An 18,259-nucleotide genomic window follows, 5' to 3' on the forward strand; every position below is an offset into this window, starting at 1 on the left:
TCGTTGTTAATCTTCCACTTGTCCATTCTTAAGATGCTACCGTAAAATACCACGGAAGCGCCAAATTCGTTTAAGCGCCCACTATTAACGCGCTCCAAACTTGTGAATTCTGCTAATTATACGTTAAGCGCCCATTTTGACCGGACAAGCGCCCCTGCCTACAGTGGTCCAGTTTTCAGTGAAAGTGGAGTGGGCGCTTCCCCGGTATTTGACGGCAAGTTAATTCGAATCTAACTGTACTGTGGCCTCCTGAAAGTCCAATGCCTACATTGGGTTGGCAAGTAAACGAATCATTTAACATAAAATGAAACCTATGGAGCTATACCTAATCAAGAGGATTTATAATTATTCTTGCTATATTAAAATATATTTTCTTCAATCGTGTCAGGACATCTCTGCTTAACATTTACTCATGCATGCCAGCTTAATTTTGAAAATTTTACTGCTACATATGTAGATATCAATATTCAAAAAGTTTCCGTTTCTTTTTAAATGCATTATGCGCACGCGTGCACTGTCCCCCTTTGGAAATGAGCTTTTCTCCTGAGTTCGCGGCTGCGATATTTGTACTTCTTGAAGTGTTGATCGCGGCAGGTGAGCCCCCGTTGAATGCACTTCTTACGAAGCACCATTGCACTGCGGAGAAGCCACACCCGCGGAAGCGAGCTCTGCGGGTGTTGCTTACCCGTAGTGCGCCGGTGCTTGGTAACAAGCGCGCTCAACGGGTCTAACCTGCCGCGATTGCACTATTGACAAGCAATCTAAAAAAAAAAAGCTTTACCTGGCAGCTGCATTGCACTTCTGAAACATGCCTTTTTTTTTCCCCCAGGTATTATTTGGTGTCAGCTACTGGAAGGGCAATATGATGTGGCAAGTCAACAGCTGGAGCTTCTGAAAGAAATCCATAAAACCTCAAGCATGACCCCAGTATGTTACAGAGCATGTAAAGCTCTCCAGATGCCATACAATGACCACATTATCTATTGGGGCAGTCCGAGATTATACTTTCTTTGTTCTCTAGGAGCTGTTGTACTTGTGTGCCCTGTCTGTTCACAAAGGAAAACCAGAAGAACTGCAGCAGCATCTGAGTCAGTGTGTTGATGCCCACTTTGCCAAGATAGAGGTATCTCACATTATTGTTGATTATATAGGACTGAACAAATGCATGGGTATACCTTAGCATTGGGAGAGGCAGATTATACAGGACAAAATCTGAAAAAGTTTTAGATGCTTCCGACATAGGTGGGCAATTTGAAAAAAGAGCTAGTTGTGGGGTCTGTACAGTGAAACTATGCACACCTAAGGGGAGTTCTCGGGCAAGCAGGCAAATTTATGTGTGTGTCATTTCTTCTGAAGCATATGTGCATACCAAGGCAGCTCATTATGCAAATAAGTATAGAGATACTGTAGAGAAATTTATATTCTGCACTCCCAATTATTCATGCTGTTGCTTGACTCAAGATGCAACGGTTTGGCATGAAAAGGGGGATGGGTGAGGTATATTTCATCTTGCATAAATGTGTGGTATACTTCTTTTCTCTCTCTTCATGCTCAAGGGCATGCACCAAAATTCTTAACCTGGTCAAAATGCTCGTTGTCTGAACAGGGGCTGTCACTGGGGTCGGAGTATTTGTTGCTGCTAAATCCCGACTTCATATTTCAAATTGTAAGCCTCTACCTACAATATTCTCCTGACAAGGCAAGTCAGCATGTTGCACAAACTGAAAAATTACCCATTACTTTTTCACTTAAAGGTGGTACCAGGTAACTTTGATTAAAACTGAACACACTCCTTGCAATTTCCAGCCCATCGAAGCTGGACAAACGATTCCAGAGTCGCTCAAGAAGAGTCAGACAATCCTGCAACCTGTCACACGATCCTGTCCTGGCTGCGTGGAGGCCATATACCTGATGGGGAAACTCAAGTACCTCTCAGGTGTGGCCAATACTGATAATCACACATAAACAAAGCATAGAAGAATTAATTTCAGTGGTCTTTCTCGCTGATGAATAGCAGTCGGTGGCCATTATCACGAACTAACCAAATTTTGTGTACAAATATTTAGAAACCTGGAAGTCATCCTGAAAAAGGGGGGCGGGGTGCGTATCACGGCTCTGCTCTAAAGGGGAAATCTGTTGTGTGCAGTATGGCTGGTAACCAGAGTTCTTCCGCATGTGTTTTGCAGTAGGGGTTACACGAATGCATGCTGGCACAATTCTTGTCTGTATCGAAATCAACAGGAGTGAGAATCGTCCTTATGATATCTGACGTCCTTTTCTTCATTTGGCATTGCCGTAAAGTCCTGAGCAAACGCCCACTCAAAATTTGGAGATAATCATGTGAAAACTGGGGGATGGGCACACCTTAGGTCAACAATAAGTGAAGGTGTCCTTTGTATATTCTCCAAATGTTACAAAATTGAGGGGGAGCGCTTGTCGTGGAATGGGTGGATGCTCGATATTCTATGGTAGTGAGTCCTCTGGAGGTTTGTTGTGTCTACACAGCTGCCTAGACTTCTTTTTTTTTTTTACGTTACAGGTGATTTGGTGGCAGCGCAGGGACTACTTGAGAAATGCTCGCACCAGTACTCCAGCTTTGCCGACGCCCAGATGCTGCTAGCTCAGATCCATCTTCACCAGGGAAATGTGAAAAGTGCCAGTCAAATGCTGGAAACTGCACTCAGCTACAACTTTGAAGTTAGTGTAATTCTCACTGATATTAATTGTACTAGCCTAGTGAAGCTCACTTTCCAGTTTCTTTGTGGTAGAACGTCACAAGTGAGGATTCAGGTTTGTAAGCCTCCAAAGGTTCTCAGCACAATATACTTATATCATGCATAAAACTACCGAGTGACAGCAATGTGTGAAATAGTAATACACAAATGAAAATAAAAGATTTTCGTTAGAACCATGGAGCCGAAAAGTAAGCTTATGTAGTAGAGCACTTGTGATCCCTAACTGTACTATTTAAATAATCAAGTACTGCTATATTCAAATCATGGGTTCAGATCATTGGTGATTAGTTATATAGACTCAATTTGCAGAGTGTTGAATACATGGGACATACCATAAAATACCGCAGGAGCACCCACTTCGTTCAAGTGCCCACTATTAACGTTTCCCAAACTTGGGAATTCTAAAAATTTTACATTAAGCGCCCGATTTGACCGGACAAGTGCCCATGCCTAGATTAACCCAGTTTTCAGTGAAAGTCGGGTGGGCGCTCCACCAGTACTTTACGGTGACTGTATGTACTGGTTTCTTTTTACACGTAACATAATGATGTGATTTATCCCAAGGTGAGAGACCAGCCCACGTTCCACCTGATTAAAGCAAAAATCTTGAAGCACCAGGGTGAATTTCAAGAAGCCTTGCAACTGCTAAATGCTGCCATGACCCTGAGTGGAACAAAACCATCAAGTGAGAAGTTCTCAGTATGATTTGCATCACATTGCAAACCTGCAGTTTCAACTGTTAAAAAAAAATATTTCAATTAAAGCCGCAAAATATTTTTCCAAGGCACCTCACAGAAAAGACCAAAGCACGAGCTCGGCACAAGTGACAGGGTCTCGCTGTACCTGGAGCTTGCTGATACGTACAGGAAACTTGACCAGCAGGTAAGAAAGAAAATATTTTGACACCTCTTCATAGTGCTTTTTGCAAACTATATAAGGGAACATCTGAAGGCATCATCGCAAGACAGTACTAATTAAAAGTCACAGAAAATTAATTTCAAGAAGGTGACCTGTTTTTAGAGCGATTGCATGTTTTGCAATGCACTAAAAGAAATTTAACTTGGTATACTGATTTTACCATCTGTGGCAGAACCTCACTTCCACTGCCTGGCCTATCATGTTGAAGAAGGTGCTGTAAAGATTGCTAGAAACAAGGGAATAATCTTCCACTTTTGGATGAAAGACCTGAAGCAATACATAAGTCAACAAAAACATGTTGCATGCACCACCTCATATTAATGACACTTGGACTCTAGTGGCTGAGTGTCGTCATTCGATACAAAGCAAACTTGTGAATGTAATAATCTTGAAAACAACCTCTGAGGCACTGCTCCTACTTTGCACCATTCTCTCTTTGCTTCTTGACTATTTTCTCCACACGAAAGTGATAACAGCAGCGACTCAATTCATTGCAACCGTAAGCATAGTTGGTGCGTGTACATTTCCCTTGGTGAAATCAGCGTGTTCAGTTCCATTCAGTCCAATTAAATTTCATTCGGAAAAAAATTAAGTATAGCATATATATATTGGTTATTGAAGGCCACACACATGCAAGTGATGCTACGTCACAAGTTAGAAGTGTTATATATTTTTTTTTTCATGGCAGTTCAAAGTCATGTTTGCAAGATGTAAAAATGAAACCAAAAGCATTTTACCACTAGTTTTGTGATTTCTGGGTGTTCTATCTCTCTCAGATCTCTGTTTTGGTACGGATCATCAAACATACCATTTTAAGCTGTTTTATTTAGCCTCATATTGAGGTTGCTCTGTTGCCTTTTAGTTCTGGCAACGGGAAGAACAGGCAACAACTCTTAGTCGCCATACAAGACTTGAGCAAGCATTCTCAAATTAGAAATTGAGAACAATGCGTTGCTCGCTGACCACTGCTCATGGCCGTTCCAGGACGAAGCGGTGAAAGTGATGCAGGAGGCGGTCAGCACATTCCGTGACACGCCAGAGGAGGTCCGAGTGACTATTGCCAGCTCGGAGCTCGCGCTACTGAGGGGAAACACTGAGGAGGCTCTGGCCCTGCTTCGCAACATCGGCCCGGATCAACCTTATTTCCAACAGGCACGGGTGAAAATGGCGGACATCTACCTCACCCACCGCAAGGACCCAAGGCTCTACGCCAGCTGCTACAGGTAAGCACGTTTGTTTCCAACTCTCTTCATCTTGAATGCTTACTCGATGCCAATAACAGTACCTGAAGAAAGATACTTTCAGGGAGGTGATAGAAAAATTCCCGGTTCCACAGTCCTACCTAATGCTCGGGGATGCCTACATGAAGATACAAGAGGTCAGTGGTGGCAAACAATATTTTACGAATCTAGCGGGTAGAGCGAACAATGTAAAACAGGAACGTGGAAGAAAACCCCGTAGAAGCCTACCCGAACTGCGTGATAGGATTGTGTTTACCCATTTTTCAACTTCCCCCCAGGTGGTATCACGCGTTTATGAACGCAAGTGTACATTGTGTGGCATGAGAACCTGCCCTGTCGGCATGCACCGCTGAGTCAAATGTTCCCATCTTCCATCCTAGCTCTTATACTGCCAGCAAAAGATTAAGAGTTTGGAAGGTATTTTATAACTAATGGTTCCCAAGTACCAAGGGTTTCTTGGATATCTTCCGACTACAGTGCAATCCACTTATAACGATACCACCAAAGGTCGGGATTTTAGGTCGCCCTCACTCACCCTCACCCTTACAGCCACTCACCTAAGGGCCTCCCTCACCCTCACAGCTACACTCACCCTCAGCCCCTCACTCACCTTCATCCTCACAGTCACACTCACCTTCAGCCCTTCACTCACCCTCACTGAACCTCACGGCCCTCACACACTCAAAGAACTCACGTCCATCACGCACTCATGGCCCTCACGCACTCATGGCCCTCACACCCCTCATGCACTCACCGCCCTCACGCACTGATAGCCCTCAAACACTCACCGCCCTCACACACTTATGGCCCTCACACACTCAGGGCCCTCACACCCCTCATGCACTCACCGCACTCACGCACTCATAGCCCTCAAACACTCACCGCCCACACACTTATGGCCCTCACACACTCATGGCCCTCACGCACTCATGACCCTCACACCCCTCATGCACTCAACCGCCCTCACACACTCATAGCCCTCAAACACTCATTGCCCTCACACACTTATGGCCCTCACACACTCATGGCCCTCACGCACTCATGGCCCTCACACCCCTCATGCACTCACCGCCCTCACGCACTCATAGCCCTCAAACACTCACCGCCCTCACACACTTATGGCCCTCACGCACTCACCGCCCACACGCCCCTCGTGCCCCTACGTCCCTCACACACTCGCGGTCCTCATGGCCCTCACGCACTCACCGTTTTCACGCAATCATGGCCCTTACACACTCACCGCCCTCACAATCCTCACACTCCTCACTGACCCTCCCACTCATGAATTTTTTTGGTTCAGAAACTCTCTCACCCTCACCACACCTGTGAAGATGAGGGTAAGTGAGGGCCCTCATGAGTGAGGTTTGCATACCACATATAATGATATACCGCTTATAACTATCAGTTTATAGAACTTCTGGACTAGAAACGACCAGTTTCTAATCCAGATACTACAATGATTGGTTATAACGATTGTATTTCTGGGTTTTCTTGTTATCATTATACAGTGTAGACCGCATATAACGTATGTCTCGGGAGTCGCGAAAATCTGCACTATAAGCGGTACCGCGCTAAAACCAAAACATCAATTTTTCAGGCCAAAATACATGCCATGAGACAAGTAAAAGAATTTATTTTATGTTAGATGAAAAATAAAGCTTAGTTTGAGGAAAGTCTTTATTTCACCAGACTAGTACAGTTCTGTCTCAAGTGTGTCACACATTTTGAAAGATATGAGCGGCTTTTGCGGGTTGCGGACGGACGTTGCGAGCGTTCAGGATTGCTAACCCTAATCACTTTTCTCCGGAGATGAAAACGCGTGAAAATTCGCATTTCATACGGTACGCGCCAGTAATACCTTGAACTTTAGCACACGCATGAAATGCGCCAAATAAGAAATCCAGGCGATGTTCGAGGACACAAATGCTTAGAAATCACCACTGTAGTCGAAGTAAACAAACACGACGACAAGGGCGTTTCTGCCGTCTTGAGAGCGCCGCCACGACATCGCCGCACGAGTAGGTGGATCTTCCCTTCTAGTACGTGCTGGGTTATCATAGCGACACACAACGAAAATTCACAGTCAAGGATAGCGCTTTTACGCAGAACGATGAGATGCACGCCGTCTACGACGACGATCACAACCGACGGCCCGCGACCGGCATGCAACGCGCAAACACTTCTCCTCGAACTGCGATTGGTCTGTCGTTGCGGTTGTTTATTTCTTTGTTTCGAAAGCAGCGGAGGGACGCACGCGACGCACGCACATGAACGACTCGTGCGTGCGTCCCTCCGTCGCTATGGCAACTGAAGCCTCTCTCTTCGCTTCTCCCCGCGTTTTCGAGCAACCTCCTTGCCCCGCGAGTGCAGCTTGTGGCTCGCGCTGTCAGCGCCGTTATCTAGCGTCGCACAGGGAAGCGAGCTCGCTGCTCCAGTTGTCGGCGCAGTCGGCGGGCTGTGCCGAAAACAGCACTATAACCGGTATTTCCCTTCGCGCGCCTGCATTTTAAGCGGTATGTAATTACATGGAGTTCCATGGGAGGCGAACCGGTGGTTTAAAAAAACCGCGTTATACCCGGTCCTGCACTATAAGCAGTTACGTTGTAAGTGGTCTATACTGTAAGTGGATTGCACTGTATTGCCCATGCTTTAATATTGATGTACTGCATTGTTTTATAATGTTTGAAACAGTCTTATTACACTTCCTTCATGCTTATTCTAAGTGACAAATTGTTTTATTTTTTATAATATGTACCCCCTATAATAATGCCCCAGTGGCGATGTAAATACTGCGTAAATAAAATTTAAAAAAAAAGTTTGAAAATGCATGTTTTATATTACGAACATTTGAGTGTATACTGTACTTGCACATCAATGAGATTTTGAAGCATGTTCAGCTACTGACTGGGGGTAAGCCTCATGTTCTCAATAGAGCTCGCATGCATTTTCCCCTACTGCAGCCAGACAATGCCATTGGAGCATATGAGCAAGCTCTTCGGAAAAATCCCAGAGACAGCATGGTGGCGCGCAAAATTGGACAAGCGCTCATCAAGACCCACCAGTTCGACCGAGTGAGTTATGTGCAGAGGCGCAATTTGTGACACAAAGGCATGATGCATGATGTAGGCCCCCCCCCCCCCCCCCCCCCGAATTTTCTAAGGTGTAGCAACACTGATTCCATTAATTCATTAATCTCATGTTGTAATTACAGGGGTGGTGCTTGCTGCCACCAGGGACGGCGCCAAAGGGAGGCGAGGGGTGGCGAGCGCCTCCCCTAAAATTTGTCCTGCCACCCCAAAAATATGCCAGCCTTTACACCCCCCCCCCCCCCCCCCCCCTCCTGACCCTAACTGCAGACGCTACATGGCTCATCATTTTCCTAATTTCCTCGTCCCATCGAAAAGGCATGGGCTTGAAGGGTAACCAGGCCAAAGCCTAGCCAGCGTAAAGAGGCCTCATGCCGGACGTTTTTAACTTTTTCGTGCCGTCCGCTTTATTTTCTTTACGTCCCGTGAAGAACGATGCATGAATATCGGTATGGCTTGCCGAAGCTAAGGAGCTTCGTCTACCACTCAATTCCTCTGTCGCCAACCATAAAAGACTTCCTAAAAGTAGCTTCACCCAAGTGAATACTCGGAAAGTTCTGGAATCCCATCTGCTCTGCGCCGTCGCTTCGTAGCTGCCAGGCAAAGGAACTCAAGGGCACTGTTCATGTTCTGACCGAGGAAATCTCGCAAGGTACTGAGGTGCTCGGGCCGACTGGCAAGTTCCCAATGGGCGGCCTTGATGTGTATAAGTCATCCTGCTTATTTCGAGTCTCTATGGGGTCCTCGAAGCAACTTTAGTGACGGCGACTGTGTGTGCTCGGGAAAAGGTACAGTCGGAGCCTGGCGGTTCGAGAACTGCCATGCTCCCATCATTAGTTACCCTGGGGGAGTAAAAAAGTGGAAGTGCTGTATTTTGACAGAGGGCTGTCGAAACTGGAAGAAAGCACTTCAAAAGGAAGGCGGACTACGACACCACTCCAACAGTGCGGCACGCAGGATGTCCCAAACATCATCGGCTTCCTTCAAGCAGATGAAGAAAAGTGGCGCGGCTAAATCGGTCGCGGTGTACCTCTGCCAGGCATATTCAGCAAAGACGGGAGAATTGTCACTACATCTACATGATCACTGACGTGCTCCGGTCTTCCGCGGTGCAGGGGACTGTCTAAAGAGCAGATGATGAGTCACGACAAGCGTGAGCGTGCTTATTTAGTATTGTGGAATGTAAACATGCCTGAATATTTTGCACGTGAAATGCTACATTAACCAGAGTTGTAGAGAGGTTGTAAAATAATAAAATAAACTGAGCTGATTTCTATTAAAAACTCCCGAAGCGCCAAGTCATTGTCCCTGAATATTTGTTCTTTTAGTGGGATCGAAAGCCCCCTATGCCTCCCCAGAAATGCCGTGCGCCTCCCCACTGCCCCCTCACTATGAAAAGCCTGGCGCCGTCCCTGGCTGCCACCACTAGCCTTCTCTTGCTACTACATATATCTGATAACAAACAAGTACCTATTCCAAACCATGAGATAATTACAACAATATTTAGGGGTGCGTGCCTGCCTCAGACAAATGGATTCATAAATTTTAAATACTGTAAACGACTTATTTTTGCAGGCTCATTATTTCGTGATTTAGGTCAAGGTTGAAGTTTTGGAATCATTTGCGAGTTCCCATTTTCGCAAAGCGGGGGATCTCAATATAGATTCCAACGTGTTTACATTTTACAAAAATTTCCGCGAGACCTATATTTTGCAAATTGAAGGAGATTCGCGAAATTTGCGAAAATGGAGTCGTTTACACTACTTCAGCTAATTCATAAAAAACAGACTGTGGGTGCATACTTTGTATTTTCTGGTAATAGACTAGATGTATTGCCACACTTATCTACAAGAAAGATAAGCAATGTTTGTGTTGTTTGCAACCAGTATAATAGCTTCTGATAGAATAGCATGGCATGTTAAGATAGTTTTTGCTGAAATGAAAAATTATGACATGCTTAAAGGGCAACTCCGCTCAATTCCGAAGATTTCGGGATAATGAGTGATTTCGAATTAAAAAGCCCTAGTAAAAGACACGACGTCTTTTGCTTCGCGAAAAATGGGATATATATTTTTAAATCTAATTTTAAACACGAGCAGATATCGAAACCGAAACTTCGGCTCCGTCTGGCTACATTGGCCTCGGGCCGCCAAGTACATGGCCGTCACGTGGTACGAGAGGTCACGTGATCCTCGGCCCAACGACGGGCGGGATGGGGGCGGGCGGGCGTGCAGCAGGCGCGAGTGTCGTCTGCACCGCACTCTTCGCCACGTTTTGGTGTCTACGGCATTCGACGACGTCTGCACAACTGCGGCATAAGTCTGGGACTCTGCGCACGTGGTGTCCATAGTGTGGACGAAACTCCGAGAGGCAATAATCACAAACGGTGAGACGACGACAGCGGTTGTGACGTGGAAGACGGCGGTAACGGCGGGACCACGGTGGGCGGTTGGTCTGCTCCCAAGAAGCGCGCTGCGCAGGCGCGTACGTCAATCACGTGGACACCGCTGAGCGCCGAGAGGCAACGTTGCTGACGTCACGCGCTACGCTCGATCGGAGAAGTAAAAACAAGCAAAAGGGGGCCATGTAGATGGCGTTTAGCTCAATGTTGGCTCCGCCCATGCCGTAGCCTTGACTGCGCTGTTGGTTGCGCCTGAATTCGCCCACTCGAGTCAGCCGATTTCGGCAACTTGGTGAGTTGCAAAGTTTGCCGGACCGTTTAAGAAACATTTAGACAGAACTGCGTCGTAATATTTGACGTGTGGTCTTCCTAGGCGATACTGAAGAGGACTGCATTGTTTTTTCAAAACCAAAAATGAAGCGGAGTTGCCCTTTAAATGTACAATACATAAGAAATGTTTTCATCTTAAATATTGACCTTATCTAATATTTTACAAGGCAATTACCTACTACAAGGCTGCCATTAAAGCTGGAGGCCAAGCTTTGATGAAGTGAGTTTTTAATATTCCACACTGAATTAAATTGTGTAAGCTTTCATTTACACAAGTTAATGCATGGTAACCCCTGGTGCTCTTCCGCAGGTATGACTTGGCCGAGTTATTAGCAAAGGTTAAACGCTTGCAAGACGCTGAGGACATTATCAATGCAGCTCTGGAGGGACTTCAGAAAGGTAAATAGTTGAGAGTACTATTAAAAAAAAAAAAAATAGTACAATGATCAGCTAAACGGTGGTTTTATGCTAAAAATGTGGGATGTCACTAGATAGTGACCTGACAAGCCTGCAGTGGGAATCAAAGTTCCAACTGCTGTTGGCTCAAGTTCAACAAACACACAACAAGGATGACCTGGCTGTAAAGGCCCTGAACAAAGCTTTTGAAACACAGAGCAGGTGAGGGCAGTCTTCATTTTTTATATCTAAGAAACGCTACATTGCAAAACTCGAGGGGATTAAAATCGGTGCTGATTAAAATATTTAGTGAAAAGTTGACAGCACATGTCCTATCTAGAGTTCCTCTTGAATGACAGATGATCCGACCCTCTTGCTGGAGCCTCTGGTAAAGTTTAAATGAGTGGGTACCAAGGAATGCATTGTGAAATGTCCTGCTTGTGGATGCCAGTAGCAATTTCAATTACCTGAAGTACGGTAGTGCATGTGACGGTTGCATCAGGTACCCGAGTCCTGTGTCGTTCGATGTAACCATTGCAGAGTCATGATCCGAGTCCCCCAAGAACAGCCAGACTCTCTTTATGAGCAAAAGCAGCTGGCAGTCACGTACGTATCTCACTTGTGCCGTTTTGATGGCCCTCGAACATTCTACCAACAGGGAAAGTAACAGTTTTCTGAATTCATAGAATCTGCAAAAGCCTGGCAGAGCATAACGAACTCAAGCGGGACTATGTTCCAGCTGCCCGTTTTTACAAGCAAGCTTTGAGTTACGATCAGAACAACTTGGAGGTAGGTTGCCCATTTCCCCAAAACCTCGGGCACTGTTTCGACGATTGCTCAGGATTTTGTGAACCACTTACTTTGCACATTTATTAATATATTTTTGCCGAGTCCATTTAAAGGATGAATTTTTTTCTGTAGCACATGAAATTTAATGCACAAAACATATCATCTCACTTCGCTAAAGTGTCCAGAAGCACTTCAGTATGTTTTACGATGGTTATGTAGGCTGATAAGCTTATTATGACTGTGATATTAAGCAGTACAGGAGTGAAATTCTACATACCAAAAGAGTGCTGCAAGATTAATGTGAAACCGTGCACACACCAGGAAGTGCTGCTATTAGTTATGTATTTGACAAACTATAAACGTTATATTCACACCGTGTTGTGCCTTGCTGGAGCAATTTATAGTTTTGAATTTAAACTCCATGCATGCGATACACAGGACATGGTTGCTTCATGTGTCTTGTCGGCTGCTCTGGTGGTAGTGGCAATCATAGTGCCGTCTCTTCCGATTGAGACTTTTCACGTTTCTCGGAATTGAATATTCAAAGGATGAGAGTTTAAACTTAGTTTAATCATATGCATTGTCCATTTTTTTTTTATTCAGTACACAAATGATGCTAGTGTCTCCAATGCTAACTTAAGTTTGTTCAAATGTTTGCTAAGTAATTTATAACAGTTTCAATAACCCCATAAAAAAGGCTATCTGTTGTTTGTGAGTATACATATATAAATCCATGGAAAGATTTTTTTTTTTTTTTTATGTCTTCTAGGCATGACAACAGGAAAAGCATGATACTATAAATTCTGGGATTGTCTTCTCCTTCAGATTTTGCTTGCATTAGCAAAGTTAGAGATGACTTCAAACAACTTGGAGTCTGCAAAGCAATACTGCAATACAGTACTTCAGCATGACAAGGAAAACGACAGTGCTACACTGGTAAGGAGAGTCTAGTTTGGAAGTCTGGCCATGACTTTGAATGAAAAAATGTACATACAAAATGATGTCAATAAAATAGAATATGAAATAGAACCATAAAAAAAAATGCTTTTACACATGAAATTGTATAAAGAATACAATTAAAGCTACAGCAAGAAGCCAGAAGAAATTCCTTTAATCTTGAATGAAGCTGCCCATCATGTTACTTTTAAACTAGGGAACAGGCAAAAATAAAATAATCCTGTTATCTTAAAGTATGGCATAAAAATATAAAGAAGGCTGAAGGTCTGTAAACATTCATGTTTTTTTTGTCTGTTTTTTCCATTCAGAAGTCAACTATAAACGATCAAAAGTAATTAAATAAAAAGAAGTTAAATACAACAGCCGAAATCAGATATATGAAGTAGTCGAACTGTATGAGCAACGTTGGAAGCAAAATTTATAAAAGTGATTGGGTAAACCAGTGTTCCATCAAACTGAACTTCCTATTCTCCCTGTTATACAAGTGCAAGTGCTTAAAGGGGCAGTGCAACGATTTTCAGACTTTGGCCAATTAACGGCGGAAATTAATCTGCATCACCTATGAAACGAAAAACCGAAAGCCGCATTTTCTTGCGAGCGCTAGTTCTTATTTAAAAAAAATGAAACAAATCGAAGGTCGAAGTGCCTCTCAACTCTCCACGCCAACTTTCAAGTGACGTCTCTGGGGGTTCACGTGGTTTCCCCTTGACCCCTCTCTTGACCCCAGCCGCTTCCTCCGCGATTGTCGACTTTCAAAGGATTAGCCTCGTCGAAGGTCGCGGCGAGCGATGGACACAAAGGACGGTTCTCCACGGGGCTGACGGCGAGTGTAGCAGAGGAAGGGGACAGGGTTTGTTGACTTCCGCGTATCCCCCAGAGACGCCGTCATTTTAGTTCCCGTAGCCCCCACCGGCGGCTGCAGATCGGCAAATAATTTGTTTTTTGCCTTGCGATTACGCAGCAGAATAGCCGTTTTTTTGGGGAAAGGTGACGCGTTTTTGGTCACTTGGGCTTGTATGAACAATATAAAAATGCAAACTGGCAATTCTTTCAACATTAAAACCGTTGCACTGCCCCTTTAAGGATGTATAAAGTTACTGGTATCATTAAAGCTGGTTTTGTCACCAAATGGTAGTTAACTCCATCTGTATATACTAAGTATCTTTAATCATTACTTTTATTTACAGTAATTGTTCACCATGCTCATAAGACACTGCACTGTCTATAACATACAAAATACAGTCACCTCATTTTTGGCATGTCCGAAAGAAATTGCAGTAAATATATGATAAATATTATTTTAGTGAAATATTTTTATTTTTACTTATTTCACTTTTATATTGCTGGTTTCCAATGAAAAATACTGCAGAGTTGATATTTGCATAGAGACTAGACATGCTAGATGTAACATGTCTGAATAGTCTGCATGACAAGACAGGACAAAGCAAACAAGAGAGAGCCATTATTCCTTCCTTCCTGCCCTTCTCAGTCTCCAATCGTGGCACAGCACTGCCACATTTGTCAGTGCTGTGCTCTTTTCTAAAATAAAATTCAACACTGGTCTTCCCTTCGTGAAATAAACATAGCCACAAACGAGAAACTCTACAATATTTCATACCATTTTAGTTACAATTTACTAAACACGTATCAGACGCCCTAAATAGTACTACTAAATTCATCCAGACACTGCCGTGGTTTTGTCTTAGCAATCTAAATAACCGAGAAACTCGGTGTGGGTACGTAAAAGCAGAACTCACCCTGGTGCGTGGAGAAAGCACATTCACGCCATGTTTTCAGATGATGGCAGACTTGATGTTCAGGAAGACAGACCTAGAGTCTTCGATGTTCCACTTCCAGCAACTCCTAGAGAGGAAGCCAGGTAAGCTTGTTCCCTGTTCGCAATATCATGTGAGCAAGAAGCAGCGGCCTCTTTCCTGTGGTAACGATCCAGGGTGCACGATAAAACAGTGATCTGGTGATAAACAGTGATAAAACAGTGAGCTGGTGTAGACTTACCTTTGTCTTAAACCACCTGGGTGGAAAACGAGAAGAATCTAACGTTCAAGAAAAAGGAACAGAATGACGGAATGCAACATTCCCTTCTGTCATTTGATCCTTTCTCTTCCACTTTGGAATCTTTTTGTTCTCCACCCTGTCTCAGGTGGTTTTTATGAAAATGGTAGATCCAGAGCGTTGGAGTCCACTTGGCGACATCCTCGCGACATCTTTGCAGACTACTTCCCTGCACTGGCGAGGCTAATCGAAGCCATGCGAAGGCTTGGCAAGCTGGAGAATGCCGAGTCACTGTTGAAGAAAGCCAGTGAGCTGCTGCCTCGATCTGGGACCAACGGGGGTTACTTCTACTGCAAAGGCCTTCACGAGTGGTGCTTCTTCCGTCTTGCTCCGACTGATATGTGCAGGAGTCTTTCCTGCAACTCACAACATTGCTTCAAACTGTTGCGAAACCCTTGGTTTTTGCAAAACCGCAATTTGCAGGAACAAAATGCCTTCTGCAAATCACAAGTTTTGAAGCTCATAAGTAGAGGAAGTAATATATGGGGCAATGTTTTTTATTGATGCAGATTTTAAAAAAAAGTGACCATTACATGGATGCCATATTTTCCTTGCGAGCTCGTTGGGCCCAGCAGACATTCAGTGGTGGAATAATTGTCACAGTCAGTTGGCTACTTAACTCTATTTTGTTAATTATTTTTTGTTCTTGGTTTTAAGGGTCATGTTGTAATTTCAAAGGCAGTAATTGCTAAAGGCTAGGCCAATTTTTCCAATTTTTGAAGAAGGCAATTTGTTTTGATATGAATCGTTTTCAGCTTTAATGTTGTTTGATTTCAAAGCTGGGTGCATAAGGAGCACTTTCAATTTAGCCCACGATGATGCATGCCCTTAGATTTTGTAGACGGACATACCAGTTTTCCCCAGATTTAGCGCACAAATTTAAAAAAAAAAGTTTGTTAATGCTCTTCTATGCCTTTTGTGCAACAACTGACCGAGAAGACTGTGGGGTAAAAAATACTGCTTGTTACCAAAATGTTATTAAAACCAATTCTAGGTCTTTCCTAACTCGGAAGTCTGCCACAGTTCAGCCATGCTGAAATGGAAAAATCCTCGCAGAAAGTAAATATATAGTACTAGTACCTTTGAATTGAAACTGGAATCCAAAGTACTTTCCTTACCTTTGAAATTAGCACATTTGATAACAATGGACCTATTTTTGGCCCCTTTAAATTTTCCTAAAAATTGTTCAAAATTGGCAGGACCCCACTAGGCATCCAACTTTTCCTGCTTGTACTTAAACAAACAATAAAAATGTCAATAAGCCTTTTCCCCCTGATAAATATACCAAGAATTTCAGGTTGCAAATGATCAATTTGAAGAGAGTGTCATTATAAGAGAGTGTCATAATACAGAAGCAATTTCGGTTTCATTACAGGTACACCGGAAATCCAGCTGGTGCAATGAAGAGCTTTAACAAAGCTCGACACGATCCAGACTGGGGCCTCATCTCCACTTATCACATGATAGAAATCTGCATCAATCCGGACAACGAGACAATTGGTGGAGAGACGTTTAACAATGGTGACATTGGCACCAGGTGAGGAAGGCACCTTTTTGCACTGCATTAGCATTTTTGTGCTACGTTGTGAAGGCTACCATAGTCTCCGCAGTGCTGCATCTCCGCACTGCTGCAAATGCTTGCGACTTCGTCTCGTGTCTTGCTTACACATTCTCGTGCAAAGGAGACGCCAAACAAAGCCATACGCTTAGGCGAATAGTTCCGGCTGCGTTTAAGCACTGCAAAAACTGTGGAGATCTGACAGTGTGGCATAAAAATGTTGATGCCAAGTGTAGTTGGTCACAAAAACGAGGACTTCCTTTTACAAAATTTGTATTTTACTTTCAGGGATACTGCCAAGATTGACTATCGTGAGGGAGCGATCCAGACAGCGGAGAGACTTCTGAATGTGTGTTAATACCTGATGTCGCCTTTTACGTTCAACTCCTCAAGAACGAGGTAAAAGTCATTCCTCAGGTTGCAACTCCTCAGACCTCCCTTTCAGGAACTGCGTCCAAAAATGTCTGGGGACTCTGATTTTCGGCTCATGAGCAACTTTATACACTTGGCAAAAAAGACAAAGACGGACGCCGAAATATCACTCAATGAGTTCCTGCAGTTCACTTCAGACGAGCGAAATGTAAGCGAGGCAGTTTAACAAAATCCCAATTTTCTATGGCTGTTTCCCGATAATCATGTTGCATTATGAAAATAGATTTTATAAGCCATCTTCTCTTAGAGGGACCACGTAGGTGCGATACTGGGAATGGCGACCGCACACATGATCCTGAAGCAGGTGCCCAGAGCCAGACATCAGCTGAAGCGAGTCATGAAGGCTCCTTGGAACTTTGGGGTAAGTGTGTCATGACAGTAAGTACGGCCACTGATCCATTATAAGGTACCAGAAAGACTAGATTGCAGTTCAGTTATACCAGAAGTTTTCACTTGTACCAAAAGTCGGTGTTTTAATTAGCAAGTGTTTTTGTGGTTGCTTGAGACACATTGCATCAGTGTTGCTGGATTTACTTCTGCTACTTATAATCAACCTTTTTCCTACAAATTTACACCCAATTTTGATGTTGTGTTCAACAAAACACTGCTTTATAAGATTTCAAATGCCATTGGCGCTGCTCTTACAAAACAAGCAAGTCTTAACAGATGCGCTTCTAGCAGTTTCCAGGATGCGTGGTATGCAAGAACAGGGTTGTGCAGAATCTAGCCCCTTAGTCAATATGGTCAATCAGTCAATATGGTATTAGTGTAACACGGCTTCCTTCCATGACTCTTTTCAGGATGCTGAATATCTGGAGAAGTGCTGGACATTGCTTGCGGATATCTACATCCAGGTAGGGTCTGCCAAAAAGACTTCTGGAAAACTAGATATCAGTGATGCAAAGCAGGCAACCGATAAAATTTTGTCTTGTATACAGACAGTAATACACACTGTCAATGACTGGCACAGTAATGAGACAATAGGTACATATTTTTGAGCAGCATCTTAGCTTAAGAGTAGGTCAGAATGCACTCTCAGTGTAGGAGTTGATGTAGTGCCAAGAGAAAATAGAACAGTGTTCTTCTCACCGCAACCATAAGCTATGCACCGCTGAATACTTAGTATCCACCCAAATGTAGATCTAGCAGTTGAGACCACATGCCAGAGTTTTATAGGAGACCATTATTTGACTAATAAGTTATAGTAGGTGATTTTTGGACATTTTGAACGACAAAAGGGTGGTCAACGATGCCCACGAGTACATGGAGATGAATAAAGTCTGCTATAGAAAACATGTCCCATCTTTTCATTGAAACTTTCCGAAAATCGCTTATAGCTTATA

At 43.8% G+C, this 18,259-nt stretch overlaps 1 protein-coding gene across 2 annotated transcripts in view; it reads left to right on the forward strand.

Moving 5' to 3' along the window:
* The window catches only part of LOC115311009 (tetratricopeptide repeat protein 21B), a 30,552-nt gene that overhangs the window by 10,895 nt on the left and 1,398 nt on the right, over positions 1-18,259 (forward strand). For both annotated transcript variants that reach the window (XM_029969552.4, XM_029969559.4), the window contains 23 exons: positions 830-927; positions 1,022-1,123; positions 1,607-1,699; positions 1,807-1,936; positions 2,540-2,697; positions 3,300-3,420; positions 3,520-3,617; positions 4,638-4,876; positions 4,959-5,031; positions 7,855-7,965; positions 10,879-10,931; positions 11,022-11,110; positions 11,203-11,329; positions 11,648-11,713; positions 11,794-11,896; positions 12,722-12,832; positions 14,651-14,732; positions 15,087-15,237; positions 16,302-16,463; positions 16,773-16,833; positions 16,930-17,064; positions 17,164-17,277; positions 17,717-17,770. In XM_029969552.4, the coding sequence (XP_029825412.3) occupies positions 830-927; positions 1,022-1,123; positions 1,607-1,699; positions 1,807-1,936; positions 2,540-2,697; positions 3,300-3,420; positions 3,520-3,617; positions 4,638-4,876; positions 4,959-5,031; positions 7,855-7,965; positions 10,879-10,931; positions 11,022-11,110; positions 11,203-11,329; positions 11,648-11,713; positions 11,794-11,896; positions 12,722-12,832; positions 14,651-14,732; positions 15,087-15,237; positions 16,302-16,463; positions 16,773-16,833; positions 16,930-17,064; positions 17,164-17,277; positions 17,717-17,770 (2,531 nt within the window). The remainder of the gene's footprint in view (positions 1-829; positions 928-1,021; positions 1,124-1,606; positions 1,700-1,806; positions 1,937-2,539; positions 2,698-3,299; positions 3,421-3,519; positions 3,618-4,637; positions 4,877-4,958; positions 5,032-7,854; positions 7,966-10,878; positions 10,932-11,021; positions 11,111-11,202; positions 11,330-11,647; positions 11,714-11,793; positions 11,897-12,721; positions 12,833-14,650; positions 14,733-15,086; positions 15,238-16,301; positions 16,464-16,772; positions 16,834-16,929; positions 17,065-17,163; positions 17,278-17,716; positions 17,771-18,259) is intronic.

Source organism: Ixodes scapularis, unplaced genomic scaffold (assembly GCF_016920785.2).
Source record: "Ixodes scapularis isolate PalLabHiFi unplaced genomic scaffold, ASM1692078v2 PGA_scaffold0__279_contigs__length_252992795, whole genome shotgun sequence".
Classification (NCBI taxonomy): Eukaryota; Metazoa; Arthropoda; class Arachnida; order Ixodida; family Ixodidae; genus Ixodes; species Ixodes scapularis.